Source organism: Erpetoichthys calabaricus, chromosome 2, assembly GCF_900747795.2.
Source record: "Erpetoichthys calabaricus chromosome 2, fErpCal1.3, whole genome shotgun sequence".
NCBI lineage: Eukaryota > Metazoa > Chordata > Cladistia > Polypteriformes > Polypteridae > Erpetoichthys > Erpetoichthys calabaricus.
In genome coordinates, this window is record NC_041395.2 from 90,410,654 (window position 1) to 90,426,315 (window position 15,662).

Genomic DNA, 15,662 nt, shown 5'->3' on the forward strand with positions numbered 1-15,662 from the left:
TCTGCTGAAGCCTATCAGTTTAAAATACTTACAATAGTAAGTTTAAATAATACTATTGTCATTGTGTCAACACAGTACATTAAATAATGTTTTGCAGTACTGAGTGTTTAGCAGAATCATAAAACCTGAATGTTTACCTGGCCACCATGCATTTATTTAAGTAATGGCTAAAGGTCCTCTGCATTGAGAGTATAGTATGTATCGAGGGTAGTACTGTAGAAACTACTTTTTCGGTAGTAGCTCCTCCCGAGCGCTAGGCGTCTCATCCAATAAACGCTTGCACTTCGAGAAACGCCCCGCGTTTGTTACTCTTGCCAGTGGGAGCTCCCTGTCAGTGACTGTGTAGACGAAAATGGCGGACAGCGGCAGGGCAGATCCTGTGAATAACAACAATAATAAAAATGTGTCGGAGGGGAATATTATAAAGGTAACTGTTAAAACTCCGAAAGACAAAGAAGAAATCGCAATCCAGGAGGATGCTTCTGTGACGCAGGTTAGTAAGAGCTACTGGCGCTGAGACTGCAGTCAGAGAGCCGGGGGGCTTCCAATGAATGGGGGAGGCCGTCTAAATATATTGAAATTCTTTTAAAAACAAGAACTATTTCTTTATTCTCAAATAATAGAAGCAGTTATACATGTACACATTAATTAGCGCCTCTGAATTTTTGTCCGAGGAAGGCCTCGGTGATGTCTGCACTTGTGGCTTTTGGCGTCAGACGTGTGTCAGCAAAAAATGTGACTCGATCGCCTTGGAGTCCCCGTGTGGCGCCTAGTCGCCGAGTTTCTGCCGTTGAATGCACACCCGTATTTCCCTCGTGCCAGCAGCACATCTGGGACGAAGCGGATCATTGTCTGGCGAAGGGCTTCATGGATGCAGACCGGCGACCAAGCAGAAGACTCGCCGCCACAAGTTGGTGTGAATTGGGAGGCGGCCTACCGGCGCGTGGCAGTTACTATGTTCACGTTTCCAGTTTTGTGGTTTCATTCACATGCAAGCGTTATTACATATACGTTTTAATGTTCAGATACCTGAACTGCTGTTCCAGATCCTACTGAGCTCGATTTGTATTTACCGTTGCTTAAAATATGGGTGATGATCTGCCCTCATTAGCACTGTACCGTTACGTTTATCTGCTGCAATCTTTTGTATTCGTACTTTACTTCATCAGAAATATACAGAATTTTCCTGGCAGAAAAAAAAGTGATTTAGAGTAATTTATTAGTCCATGATTAGTCCATTAGACTCAATCTTATGTATTAATGAATCCCCAACAAATGTTGCCGCGCCGGGGAGCTGTGTAATTAGTTTTGCTGTGTAGAATGAAAGCGTTACATCATGGCTCAGGTGTATTATTGCTACTGGTTATGCGTTTTGGGATTATAGATTGCAGAATGGTCTTCTTGTTACAGAAGTGCAGCCCTTATGAGTGTGCTGAAAAGTAATTTAAAAGGGCAATAAGTCATTATTCTATTTTAAACTGCTGAACTTTGTACAATAAAGTGTATAATTAGAGGCTGTAAAAGTGAAAAAAGCGCGTGATCTTTGGCAAAATTGTGAGGACGAGAATGTGTACAGTACCTGGCCTGTTTCTGTCAGAGTGTAGTTCTAATGGCCTGCAAACAGGAACCCACAATGACATTTATGTGGGCTGTGGTATACACATAAGGAATAATTATACAGCTGTCTGATGTCTCGATTTGTTAGTCTTTATTTTGTATTGTATATGCTAGAGATGTATACATAGAAACTTTATTAATTCCAAAGGAGATTGCAGGGTTGCAGTAGCAGAAAAAAACCCCTTAAATATACATATAACAAGAATTATAATAATCTAAAGTATGGTAACAATGTGCAAATACACATACGATATTAATTCCCAGTAAGTAATGTAACAAAATGTAGGTATTTACTAGATGTAATTTGATTAGAATTGCATATACTTTTATTACATTTTAATAGTACAGGCATTGCATATAGTGTCATTTTCTGTTAAAATGGCTGCAGGACCAGCTCAGTACCATTAAGCAACAAGGGAACAATACCTCTACAGCCAAGGGGAGATTCATTATAGAGCCTGTTGACTAACAGTTGAGGCAGCCTTAAACAGCACTCTTTGGAACAACACCATTGTCTGTCTGTTACTAAATGTGCTCCACTCTTTAGACAAAACCTCATAAAGAAGGTAAGCCCATTCCTGAGTGACCTCTGTTGTACCACTTCCCCCAATGAGTCCAGCCTGACTCCCAATATTGAACTAGCCTTTTTAATCAGTTTACTTTGTCTGTTGGCATCACCTACACTAATGCCATTTCCCCAGCACACTACCGCATACAAAAATACAGTGGTCACTACAGACTGGTAGAAAATATGCAAGTGTGTCCTGCGTACACCAAACAGCTTTATACCCCTCAGATAACAGAAGTGACTCTGACCTTTGCATACAGCCTCCATGTTGGTACTTCACTCAAGCCTGTCATTCAGTTACCCCCCCAAGAGGTATCTCTGTGTCCTCACCATCTCCACATCTTCAACATCATTGATAACCGTGTTCTCCAATTATGATTTTTTTTTTAGGGCCAATATCAATCACTGATTACAAGTTACTAGAACTGGAAGATACTGATACGGATTCAATTTGTTTTCCTTATCCTTTTAAGTTTTTATTTTTTTCTCTAAACTCCTGCATAACCAGTTGTGTAGAGGCCTTAATTTCTATATTAAAGTATTTTTATAATTAAGCAGCAGATTTTTTTAACAGATTTTTTAACAAAATAAAATTCTGTGCATTTATTGTTCAGTGACCATAACAAATACTAAAATCCCCTAAAAAGTAATATCACATGTACAAAACATATTTATCCATGTTAAAACATGCCATAAAAATTAAAAACATTGTGCCAGGCAGCTCACTCCTCTAATCACAGACATCTTTAATCAGTCACTTGCACAGTGCACCATACCAGAGTGCTTTAAATCTTATTGTACCTGTTCCCAGTGATTACTGGCCTATTGCTCTTTCATCAGTTTTAATGAAAATATTTGAACCGCTTGTTCTAACCCACCTGAAGTCCGTTACTGCTGCTCATCTTGACCATATTCAGTTTGCATGTCGAGCAAATTGATCTGTGGATGATGCCATCAACATGGGCCTTCCATTTCTGCTGGAGCATCTGCACTGTAGAGGAACTTATGCCAGAACACTGTTTGTTGACTTCAGTTCAGCTTTTAACACCATTGTTCCTTAGCTATTGTTAGCTAAACTTCTACAGACAGATCTGAAGCATTCCATCTGTAAATGGATTTGCAGTTTTCTGATAAACTGTAAACAGTACGCTATTGTGAGCTCCCACTTCTCAGACTGTCTCAATATTAGTACAGGTGCCCCTCAAGGCTGTGTACTTTTCCCCCCTACTTTATTCCTTGTACACCAACTGCAGGTCCACTGATATCCTTCAGTTAAAATCATTATGTTCAATGATGACACCACTCTTATTGGCCTAAATAGTAATAGCCACAAAACACTTTATAGAAAAGAGGTGTCTCATCTTGTGTCTTGGTGTGCTTCCAACAACATAGTGCTCAATAGCATGAAGACAGTGGAAATGGTTATTGACTTTCACAAGCAGCAGTTACAATCTCTCCCACTAGAAATTAACGATTCTGTAGTCAGTATGGTGGAGTTCTTCATATTTTTGGGCACAACTATCACAAACACTCTAAGCTGTGACATTAACACCGCTTACATCACTAAAAAGGCACAGCAGCATTTATATTTTTTACTCCAACTAAAAAAATTACAAATTCCCAGCTAATCCTAGTTCAGTTTTACAAAGCCGTAACTGAAGTCTTGAAAGTGTTGTCTGGTTTGGTTCAGCTATGGCACACTCCAAATCTAAATTACAATGTGTTTTGAGGTCTACTAAGAAAATAATTTGCTGTGCTTTAACATCTGTTGCAGACCTGTATACATCTCCTGTCACTAACCATATCATAAAGATCACCATGGACTCATCTCACCCAGCTCAACACTTATTCCAAAAACTCCCTTCTGGTAAACACTTCGGGTCAATTAAAACTAAAACTAACTATGTTTCTTTCCCAGAGCTATAGCCCTGTCAAACTCGTAATTCACCCTGTCGTCTTTGTATATTTATATGTTCTGTCTCATATTATATCACAGTGTGCGTGTGTTTACAGTGTATGTATGTGTATGTGTGTGCACATGCATACACAGTATACACTCGTACTTTCACTTGCACATCATCATGTGCACATCTCCTTTATAATTGTACTATTCTGTAGCTTTGCTTGAAGCTTTTCTTTTTAACTTATGCTATTTATATTATTTGTTTGTGATGTTATGTTCTGTTATAAGCAGCTGTAAATCTACCAAGTTAAATTCCTGTACATTAAGTGCTGGTGAATAAAAGTGATTCTGATTTATCCAGAAGGTACATGGCTAACATGCTTAATAAGTTTACATGTAAAATGGACACATTTCCCTCTTAAGCTAAGAAGCCGATTGTTTACTAAGCAGCAAGGCACATTCTTTTTTATCTGTGGCTTTCCCAAAGAATGTTAGCTGCTGTACTAAACAAAACCACACTCGGTCTCATTTAGTTTTCCACTGAAGACGCACCTCTTTTCTTATGCTCTGCCATTCCTCTTTATGCACATAATGCCTCTTCAGATTCACTGTTTCACTAGTATATGTTCAACAACAACACTGTAACATGCTATACAGAACACACAATAATGTAATACAAGGCAGTTTATGAAAGTAAGGTGGAAAATTAAATTAAGCACAATGTTAAGAGATTGATTAGAAGAAGGTAGCAAGACGATGTAAAGCAGTGAACTTAACAATGTTACTTTCTTTTAGAATGCAATGTAAAGTTCAGATATACTGAAAAATTTATCATAATTTTACAGTTAAATTACTGGCAGCTGAACTGCCAATCATTTCATGTTCTAAAACTATCTGAAGTACTTATGGCTGTGCTGTTTATACCAGCAAAATTAATTTAATAAAACAAACAAAATTCCATCATAATTATCATTAGATATAACAGTTTTAATTAAAGACAAGTACTTAGCCGAGTTGCTTATTTTGGCAAGGATAGGCTGAAATCCCTGCCCTTGGGTAAGCAGGTTTGAAGATGGATGGATGGATAAATATAAATCATTGAAAAACAATTAAAATTTTAAGAACATTATAGTTCTTCTATTTATATACCCATTCATTAAAATACTGCAAAGTTTTTATTGCTTTAATTTTGTTGTTTGTTTAATATCATATGAGAGAAAAAATGAGGTGGTTCAGAAAGTTTAGAGAAAAATGGGTACTAATATATTTTTTTATTATTTTTACAAACTTTTGTTTTAATATAGAATTATTATCTGTAGCAATACACCAGTTACCCATATTAAAACAATTGATAATGGCAGTTAAACCAAAAAATAGAGTAGATATACAGTGCATCCAGAAAGTATTCACAGCGCATCTTTTTTTCCACATTTTGTTATGTTACAGCCTTATTCCAAAATGGATTAAATTCATTTTTTTTCCTCAGAATTCTGCACACAACACTCCATAATGACAATGTGAAAAAAGTTTACTTGAGGGTTTTGCAAATTTATTAAAAATAAAAAAGCTGAGAAATCACATGTACATAAGTATTCACAGCATTTGCTCAATACTTTGTCGATGCACCTTTGGCAGCAATTACAGCCTCAAGTCTTGTTGAATATGATGCCACAAGCTTGGCACACCTATCCTTGGCCAGTTTCGCCCATTCCTCTTTGCAGCACCTCTCAAGCTCCATCAGGTTGGATGGGAAGCGTCGGTGCACAGCCATTTTAAGATCTCTCCAGAGATGTTCAATCGGATTCAAGTCTGGGCTCTGGCTGGGCCACTAAAGGACATTCACAGAGTTGTCCTGAAGCCACTCCTTTGATATCTTGGCTGTGTGCTTAGGGTCGTTGTCCTGCTGAAAGGTGAACCGTCGCCCCAGTCTGAGGTCAAGAGCGCTCTGGAGCAGGTTTTCATCCAGGATGTCTCTGTACATTGCTGCAGTCATCTCTCCCTTTATCCTGAGTAGTCTCCCAGTTCCTGCCGCTGAAAAACATCCCCACAGCATAATGCTGCCACCACCATGCTTCACTGTAGGGATGGTGCCAGGTTTCCTCCAAACGTGACGCCTGGCATTCACACCAAAGAGTTCACCAAAGAGTTCAATCTTTGTCTCGTCAGACCAGAGAATTTTCTTTCTCATGGTCTGAGAGTCCTTCAGGTGCCTTTTGGTAAACTCCAGGCGGGCTGCCATGTGCCTTTTACTAAGGAGTGTCTTCCGTCTGGCCACTCTACCATACAGGCCCGATTGGTGATATTGCTGCAGAGATGGTTGTCCTTCTGGAAGGTTCTCCTCTCTCCACAGAGGACCTCTGGAGCTCTGACAGAATGACCATCGGGTTCTTGGTCATCTCCCTGACTAAGGCCCTTCACCTCCGATCGCTCAGTTTAGATGGCTGGCCAGCTCAAGGAAGAGTCCTGGTGGTTTCGAACTTCTTCCACTTATGGATGATGGAAGCCACTGTGCTCATTGGGACCTTCAAAGCAGCAGAAATTTTTCTGTAACCTTCCCCAGATATGTGTCTCGAGACAATCCTGTCTCGGAGGTCTACAGACAATTCCTTTGACTTCATGCTTGGTTTGTGCTCTGACATGAACTGTCAACTGTGGGACCTTATATAGACAGGTGTGTGCCTTTCCAAATCATGTCCAGTCAACTGAATTTACCACAGGTGGACTCCAATTAAGCTGCAGAAACATCTCAAGGATGATCAGGGGAAACAGGATGCACCTGAGCTCAATTTCGAGCTTCACGGCAAAGGCTGTGAATACTTATGTAAATGTGCTTTCTCAATTTTTTATTTTTAATAAATTTGCAAAAACCTCAAGTAAAATTTTTTCACGTTGTCATTATGGGGTGTTGTGTGTAGAATTCTGAGGAAAAAAATGAATTTTTGGATTTTGGAATAAGGCTGTAACATAACAAAATGTGGAAAAAGTGATGCGCCGTGAATACTTTCTGGATGCACTGTTTATGCATGAATATGTTTGAAAACATTTGAACCATTAATTGTGCAACATTTGATACACTGTTAAAAAAACTATTTTAAGAGTACAAACTAGTTATTCCTAATACAATATATTGTCAAAAGTTTGTGAACACTAGAGTATCACACCCCTGCCTTGTGTCTATAACAACCTCCACTCTTGTGGGAGGGCTTTCCACAACATTTTGCTTAATGTCTGTGGAGGTTTGTGTCCATTCAGCTAAGTGAACATACTGTATATGAGGTCAGGTAGCAATGTAGGACGAGAAGACCTAGCTCACAATTGGCATTCATGTTCATCCCAAAGGTGCCTAATAATGTTGAGATCAGGGCTCTTTGCAAGCTGATTGATTACCTCATTCCAATCTCGTATTTATTGACCTGGCTTTGTGTACAGTCATGCTGGAAACAGAAAATGTCCTTCCCCATAATGTTGACACAAAGTTTGACATATAAAATTGTCTAAAACATCTTTAGGAGCTGTAGTATTAACAGTACCCTTTACTGAAATCAGAGGGCCTAGCCTAAACCCTGAAAAACAGCCCCAGACCATTATCCCTCCTGCACCAAACTTTACATTAGACACTATGCAGCCCAGAAGATAGCATTCTCCTCGCGTCTGCCAAACCAAAATTCATCCATAGGACCACGCAAAGTGAATCTTGGCTCCTCACTCCAGAGAACAAGTTTCCATTTTTCTACAATCCAGTTGTGGTGTGGTTTACATGTCTCCAGCTAATACAGTACTTTGCGGTGGGTTGGCACCCTGCCCGGGATTGGTTCCTGCCTTGTGCCCTGTGTTGGCTGGGATTGACTCCAGCAGACCCCCCGAGACCCTGTGTTAGGATATAGCGGGTTGGAAACTGGATGGATGGATGGATAATACAGTACTTGGCATTGTGTGTAGTGATATTAGGCTCGTGTGTAACTGCTTAGCAGTGGAAAACCCGTATAAAGAATCTCGTCACACATAGTTGTTGCACTAATGTTACTATCACGGGTATTTTGCAACTGTGTTATGAGTGATGCAACGTGCAATGCATTTCAGCACTCGGCAGCCTCCCTTTGTGCATTTACTTGGTGTAGCACTATTGCTCCTTCATTTCAAAATACTAGCAATTACAGTTGACTGAGGCAGATCTAACAGAGCAGAAATATCATGTACTGACTTATGACAAAGGTACCATCCTATGCCAGCTCCATGTTTAAAGTCACTGACCTCTTCAGTATGACCCATTCTTCTGTCAGTGTTTGTCAATGGAGATTCCATGACTGTTTGCTTGATTTTATGCACCTGTTACCAATGAGTGTGACTTAAACACCTGAACTCAATAATTTGGAGAGGTGTCCACATACTTTTATGGCAAGATAGTGTGCTTGAGATGTAATTATAACTATGAATTAAAACGAATTATCACTATGCAATACTTGTTGTTTTGTAAACATCCTTAAACTCTGTGATACACACAGAGAAAAAGCAAACCCAGTAATACCTGTTCAGTGTCATTAGCACAGAACTATCAGCTGCTTTGACATATATTTTGCAGTGCATAGGGGTCAATGGCTAGAATTGCTGAACTTGATAAATATTGATGAGTTATGGAGGAACAAAACTAGTTTTTGACTTTTTAACTGTAAGTGTACTGATCGACTTTTTACCAGTTTCTTTTTATACATATAATGGTACGTCTTCTGTTTTTATATACTGTAATTATTACTACAAATAAAAGATGTAGCTTTTGCTTCTGTATCTGCTTCTGACATGTCGTTCATCAGATGATCACAGCTGAAAGATAACAAAACCACTTGTTTCACTTTGTGTCTCTGTCTTTCTCATGTCCTTTGCTTTTCATTGACCTTTTATATTAAATTTTCTATAAAAAGAGTTGATTTCTTTTTAATTTAAACAAAACACTGCTCTCCAGAGAAAAAGCTAGGTCCACTGTTGGCTCAATGTTGTGTTCCTGAATCAATATGTGTAGACCTGGAGTTTCCCAGCCAAAGATAATTTCTCCTTTGCTTTTTGTGCATTGTCAACAGAGCTGACGTCAGCCTAAGAATTACGTCTTGAAAATTTATAAAGCTGCGGACAGTATAGACTTGTCAAAAACTAAAAATGTGCAAAAAGAACATGTCATTTTTAATTTATTTTTTTCTTTTACTTTCGAGCAGGGTCCCTCTGTTTTGTGATGGTCCTACATCTACACATACTTCACATAGTATCTATAAATCTGCCTCTGGGCATGATCAGTAGTGTGGTGCCAAAATTGTCCCAATGTGTAGGATTTACATGAAGTTGCACTATTGAGGTTTGTAATTAATGACTTTGACATCAGTAGAATTTATGTTTCCGTGTATTCTTTATAATAATTGACAGTTATTATAAGGGCTTTCAAAACGAGATTTCCTACTCGAATATAATTAGAATCTATATAAAACATTTATATTTGAAAGTAAGTGCTAGTACTTTTTATTTCCTTTTTTTTTAACCTCACACCAATTTTGGCTTTGTGATACTCTGTAATTTTTATTTCTTACACTGTATTTTGCAGATCATTTCCACAATCAGTGTTTTTACTGTTTTTAAATTGTTAGTTTAGACAGACATTTCTACCGCACTGCTGTGCTGCTTGGTTAGCAGGTGTATTGACAACAGATTCTAAAGCCTTCTCCAGTGCATCAAAAGTAGTGTATTGTTGGTTATCCAATTCCATTTTACTTTTGAAACTGAAGTCTCTGATTTGCTGTTGTAAAACTATTAATCATTCATTGTAGCAAACAAAAGCTGGTTTCCTTTCTCATTAAACGTAATGGCAAATAGGGATGCTCTGATCAGGTTTTTTTTTTTTTTTTTTTACGATCACATTTTATTTAATCATCAAATTCTGATTTTTTTTCTTTATATCTTTCACACAAAGATTATATCTATACACAAAGCTCCTGCCTGAAGGTAATTCCAAGACAAATCATGACACTTTTGGACCTCATTGTCACAGATTTTAACGAAGCTTGGCTGGCTGATTTGGTCATATGAGTAACCCATGGAACTGAAGTTGCACATGTTTTGGATCAATATTAAAGGAGATTTAAGCTAAAAAGTTTTAACTTATTATGGGGGTGGGGAATTATAACTTTGACTGGTTATATCTCCTTAAATATAAGTTGCATTGAAATAGTTCTAATAATGTTTTAAAGTTCTTTTCCTGCTCTATATTTTGTGTAAATACTATGCTATCCCCAAAATGAAAAATTACCATGTCATGAGTAATTATAATGTTAAAAATTGAATAGCGAAAAAACCTACATTTTAAAATTGCTAAATTCTTTACTAAAGCTTGCTTATAATGTCATGAACAGCTCCAGAAAATTTGGTTTTTGAGTCATTGCTGAGACATCATTACTTATGTGAAGTGTGCATCAAACCCACAATGCCTTTGAATACCAGTTAATGATCAGTGAATGGTACAGGGTTATTAAACAATGGCTAATAAATTATGTAGAGAAAATATCCATAATACATATAGCATTAAAGAAAATAAAATGCCTTTTATAATCACAAGCTGTTATATTGCTTAATTACTTTTGTAATGTACTTCTTTGTAACAAAGCTGTCAAAAATAGGCTTGTTAAAATTTTTAGGTACCCCCTCCATGAAAAAGAATAACCCACAAAAGTAATTAGCACTCATTGTTGTGTATTCCATATTTAACAAAAATCAGACATTGCTTTAGAGTTTTGATTAATACCAGAAGTGAAAATGACCTGGAGAAAAATGAGACCCTTAACCTAATGTTTTGTTGCACAACATTTAGGGGCAACTGCTGCAAATAAGTGATTGCTGTAGCTCTCAGTGAGACTTCTGCACCTGCCAGCTGGTAGTTTGGCCCACTCTTCCTGAGCAATGTCGGGTTTGAAGGGGGCTTCTCCATACTGCATGTTTCAGTTCTTTCCATAGATGTTTGATAGGCTATAATCAGGGCTCATAGAAGGCCACTTCAGCATAGTCCAATGATTTGTTTTTAGCCATTCTTGGGCTCAGTTGTTTTCTTCCACTGAGCTCACTGTGACTTAAAAAGCGAGGGATGGTGCAATTGAACACTAATGGACCTTGACCTTGGAGTTTTGCATCTCTTTGTAAGTTGTTGTTGGATTTTTGTCTGCCATTCTCACTAAATCTTGTGCTCATTCTGGGGTCGATTTTGACTACATTCCCATAGACCTTAAACTTCTTAATATTTGCAACTGTTGTCATAGGAATATCAAGCTACTTATATTTTTCTTTCTGATCACCTCGGACAACTCTGTCATTTGTTTTCTCTGGTCTGTGTTCAGTGTGGGACACATGATGACACCAAACAGCAGACTGACTAGTTTTCTTTATTTAAACAGGCTGAATGACTGATTGCACGATTGCTGATGTGTTTGATACTAAGTAAAGAAAATAGCTGCTTTGAAAAATCACTCTACTCCAGTCATGATCTTTTCTAGCGTTGTCCAGGCCATTTTAGAATAACTTTGTAGTATAAGCAATGCTTTATCTCTTTTCACACTTGCTTTGCTTTACTCGATGACATATAAGGCATATGTGGGACAAGTGCTATTGATTTAATCACTTTTTAGGAGGCATAGAGCACTCCTGAATTTATCATACAACACTAACTTTGGTATTATTTGACTACCCTAATGTTTACCAGATCCTCTGGTCTTTTTAAAAGTTGTAGTAAAGGTGTTAAAAAAAAAAAAAGAAAGAAAAAAAGAGACAGATTTTCACTTCTTTGGTGAAACACATTTGCAGTGAACAGTGTGGCACGCGGCTGGGGATGGTACCCAGCCGAGACGCCCAGGAGGACCGGAGGAGGGCTTGTGCCTCCTCCAGACCACGAGGGGGTGACCGCTCTGATTGCTTTGGGGGCCACGGGTACCGAGCTTTGAAGCTCAACCCTGTAGGGGCCCGTGGTCACTGCCAGGGGGTGCCCGGATGCCTAGGGAGCCCTGGACCTCAGCACTTCTGCCGCACCTGGAAGTGCTAGGGGGAAGAAGAGCAGGGACACCCGGAGTGCTTCTGGGGATGCAGCCGGCACTTCTGCCACACTGAGGCGTGTCGGTGGAAGATTGCCGGAAGACACCAGGAGCACATCTGGGTGCTTATAAAGGGGCCGTCTCCCTTCATTCAGGGCTAGAGTCGGGTGGAAGAGGACAAGGTCTGGAGGAAAGAGAAGGAGGCGGCCTGAAGAAGAGGCATAGTGTGGTGTTGGCCTGGACTTTCGGGGAGTCTGTGGGTTGTGTGGCGCTTATTATTGTAAGTATAGTTGTAAATAAACGTGTGGTGGTGAATTTACTATGTCTACCTGTCTGTGTCCGAGGCTCGTTCCACAACAGGTAATTTGTATCCTGTACTAGATTCAGATTTTAAAGAAATGTTTTATCTTTTTGCATATTCAGGAGAACCATTCAGTTCTAAAGGGCTCTCTGAGTCTGAAATTGTTTTTCTGGCAATCATATTTATTTGTGGATGCTTGTCACATTTGGTGGTCAGTCTTTGTGGGTAACAGAACTAAATTATCAGTGTTACTCTGGGGGTTAACCACATGCTCTCAGAAATGGTCTGTATTACTATAGTGCATAAAGTATAATGGTGTTATTGACTATGATTGCAGCTTCTGTTAGCTGTAGTCTGTTAAATTCTCTACATGCTTATGGAGTTTTAGTGACATTAAACTCTGGTAAAACATATACATCTGAAACTATCCAGGATTTTAGAGCAAGTTGAGATGGTTTGGCATGGAATTAAGGTGCTCCCTTTTTGCCTGCCACAAGGTGTGTATCAGGTATGACCACTGGAATGAGATTTGGGGCAAACCCAGGACATCTCGAGTAATTGAATGTCTTGGCTTGCCTAGGTGCAACTAAGAATTCACCAAGAGCTAATAGATACTATTGCTTTAAATAGAGTGGCCTGATTTACATTTGTATTATCTTGATTTTCATATAGACAAACATTACCAATTTTCTTTACACAGTACTTTAATAGTTCATTAGTAGCATAGATGGTGTTGCCAATATTACTACATACTAAAACTCCAGCTATTCTGCTAATTTACAGATCCAGCGTATGGTTGTTGTTAGTGAAGTTTTAATGTTCTGTCCGTGTCTGTGTTGAGTTTTTCTCCAGGAATTCTTGTTTTCCCACACACATCCCCAAAAGGTAGAGGTTAAGCTAATTGGCCTTGTTTTTTCATGAATAAGCCTGGCTATGGACTGGTGCCCTCTCTAGGGGTGCTTCTTTTCTTACTCCTAGTTATATTCTGCAATCCTGAGTTGGATTCATTGGGTTTGAGAATGTTATGTTTCTTCTGTGAACCAAAAACTAAAGAATACTTATCTTGAATGGTAGTCTTCACTATATTACTGAACAAATTTGTTATTCCCTTTAATTAAATTCTGCAGACTATATTGGGAGAAGCTTATTAATGATAACAAATGATCATTCAGCAGCAAACAGTCAAAGCGTTTAAGGAAGACTTTTTTGCACCTCATAATGGATAACTTAAAAATCTTATACGACTTTAATTTCTTTTTTTTTTTTGTTTGCATCATCATTAGTTCAAAGAGGAGATATCGCGAAGATTCAAGGCCAGGCAAGAACAGTTGGTATTGATTTTTGCTGGAAAAATACTCAAGGATGGAGATACTTTGAACCAACATGGCATCAAGGATGGTCTGACCGTACATCTTGTCATCAAAACTGCTCAGAAGTAAGTTAGTTTGTGGGGACTTGGTAGCTATGGAAAATTGCTTTTTGTATTAGTGCCTAACATTGTTTTGTTTTCATTAGGTTTCCAAGTTGTTTTTCATATTCCTTTAAAATTTTTTTAAAAGAAGGAAAATTATACTATTGCTGCTTTTTTGTGTGTTGAAGGCTCACTACTATTCAGTCTTTTACAGCAGAATATTTTCTTAAGTTTTCTTTAAATTAATAGAATCTTAATTGCAATGCATTCACATCCTCAATGGTATACATGTACATACTTTAAAGACTGAATACAGTATAGTTCATTTAGTGCTGCTTTAACTGTGAAGTTAAATTTTGAATGTTTACTGTTGTATTCTTATTGGGTAAGTAGATACAGTTTCTACCTACAAGCCTTGGTTGCTGAACAGTCAATTATAAGAATTCTGATATTGTTACGTAACAAACAATGTTTGAATATATAATATTTACAAATACATATTTGTATGTTGTTTATGATTGTATATATGCTTCAGTCTAAGTACACCTTTATGTGTGTATTGTATTTTTATCAACTGTTCTGAGGAGACATGCAAGTATGAATTTCATTATAATAATTCTTTAATAATAATAATAATAATTGTTTGCATTTATATAGCGCTTTTCTCACTACTCAAAGTGCTCAGCAATTGCAGGTTAAGGCCCAACAGAGCAGAGTCCCTTTTGGCATTTACGGGATTCGAAACGGCAACCTTCCGATTGCCAGTGCAGATCCCTAGCCTCAGAGCCATTATTAGGTACATATAACCCAGACTTGACTTGATAGATTTTTATTTAAAACAAGACACATTTTTATTTAAACAAACACTTCATAGCAAATGGTAACATATAAATAACAAAATAAATAAAAAGCTTACATGCTGTATAGTTGGGTGTAAAAAATAATCAGAATAAAAGTCCAGTCAGACTAAAAAAAAAGGCTTAAGGCATGTATATGGTGAAGTTGGATTTAACACAAATAATTACAGGACTTCTGGTTGGAGGGAATGTCAGACCTGACAAGTTCAGTTGCTGATCTTGTTGCTTGAGTATGTCAGATTACACAACTAGAAATTTCCGGGTATGTTAAATTATGCAACTGCGTGTAATTAATTTACAGCACAGTTTAACATTTTCAAAGTAACGCAAGCTTGCTGACATTTCTGACCCTCGGTAACATGCTGCTGATGGTTCCAGTACCACTGGGAAGGCTTTATAAGTACAGCGAGTTCCGACACATTCTTGGCCCCTTTTTTGGCTTTTTTTCATTCTGTCCAATTAACACTAGAATCCCTGAAGCCTACAAAAAAGTCGTAATGCTGGGCCACCTTAACTACCTATAGAGACGCTGCCGCTAAATATTCGCACGCAAATCCACAAGTTAATAGAGACGCTGCTGCTAAATATTCGCACACAAATCCACAGGTTAATAGAGCTTCTGTTTCTAGGTATGATCCCAATAATAAAAAGCGGCTCATAAGAAAACAACAGGTTTGGCTCAAAAAAGCCGATTGTGGATTTGCGTACAGCCACCGAAACTTTGTAACGGCACGAGACTTCAGGTCACGTGTCTGCAAAAGAACCTAATTGAGGCAACTATTTTTACTAGCAGTGGCTCAGGGGAGAGAGTTTTTATTCCTCGCATCCCCGTTATACACTCTGATCTCCAAATTCAATTCAAACGCCTCCAATTTCCAGTAAGGCTCTGCTTCGCAATGACAATTAAGTCTCAGGGACAAACCCTAAAAAAGGTTGGCATATTTGAGGCAAGAT

General features: G+C 38.2%; 1 protein-coding gene across 2 annotated transcripts in view; it reads left to right on the forward strand.

Moving 5' to 3' along the window:
- The first annotated feature begins 312 nt into the window (after positions 1-312).
- ubqln4 (ubiquilin 4) overlaps positions 313-15,662 on the forward strand; it is a 50,120-nt gene continuing 34,770 nt past the window's right edge. The window contains exons 1-2 of one of the 2 annotated variants that reach the window (XM_051922970.1): positions 313-493; positions 13,724-13,875. In XM_051922970.1, coding sequence (XP_051778930.1) covers positions 353-493; positions 13,724-13,875 — 293 coding nt within the window. In that variant the 5' untranslated portion in view covers positions 313-352. The remainder of the gene's footprint in view (positions 494-13,723; positions 13,876-15,662) is intronic. The other variant, XM_028794091.2, reaches the window with a different exon arrangement.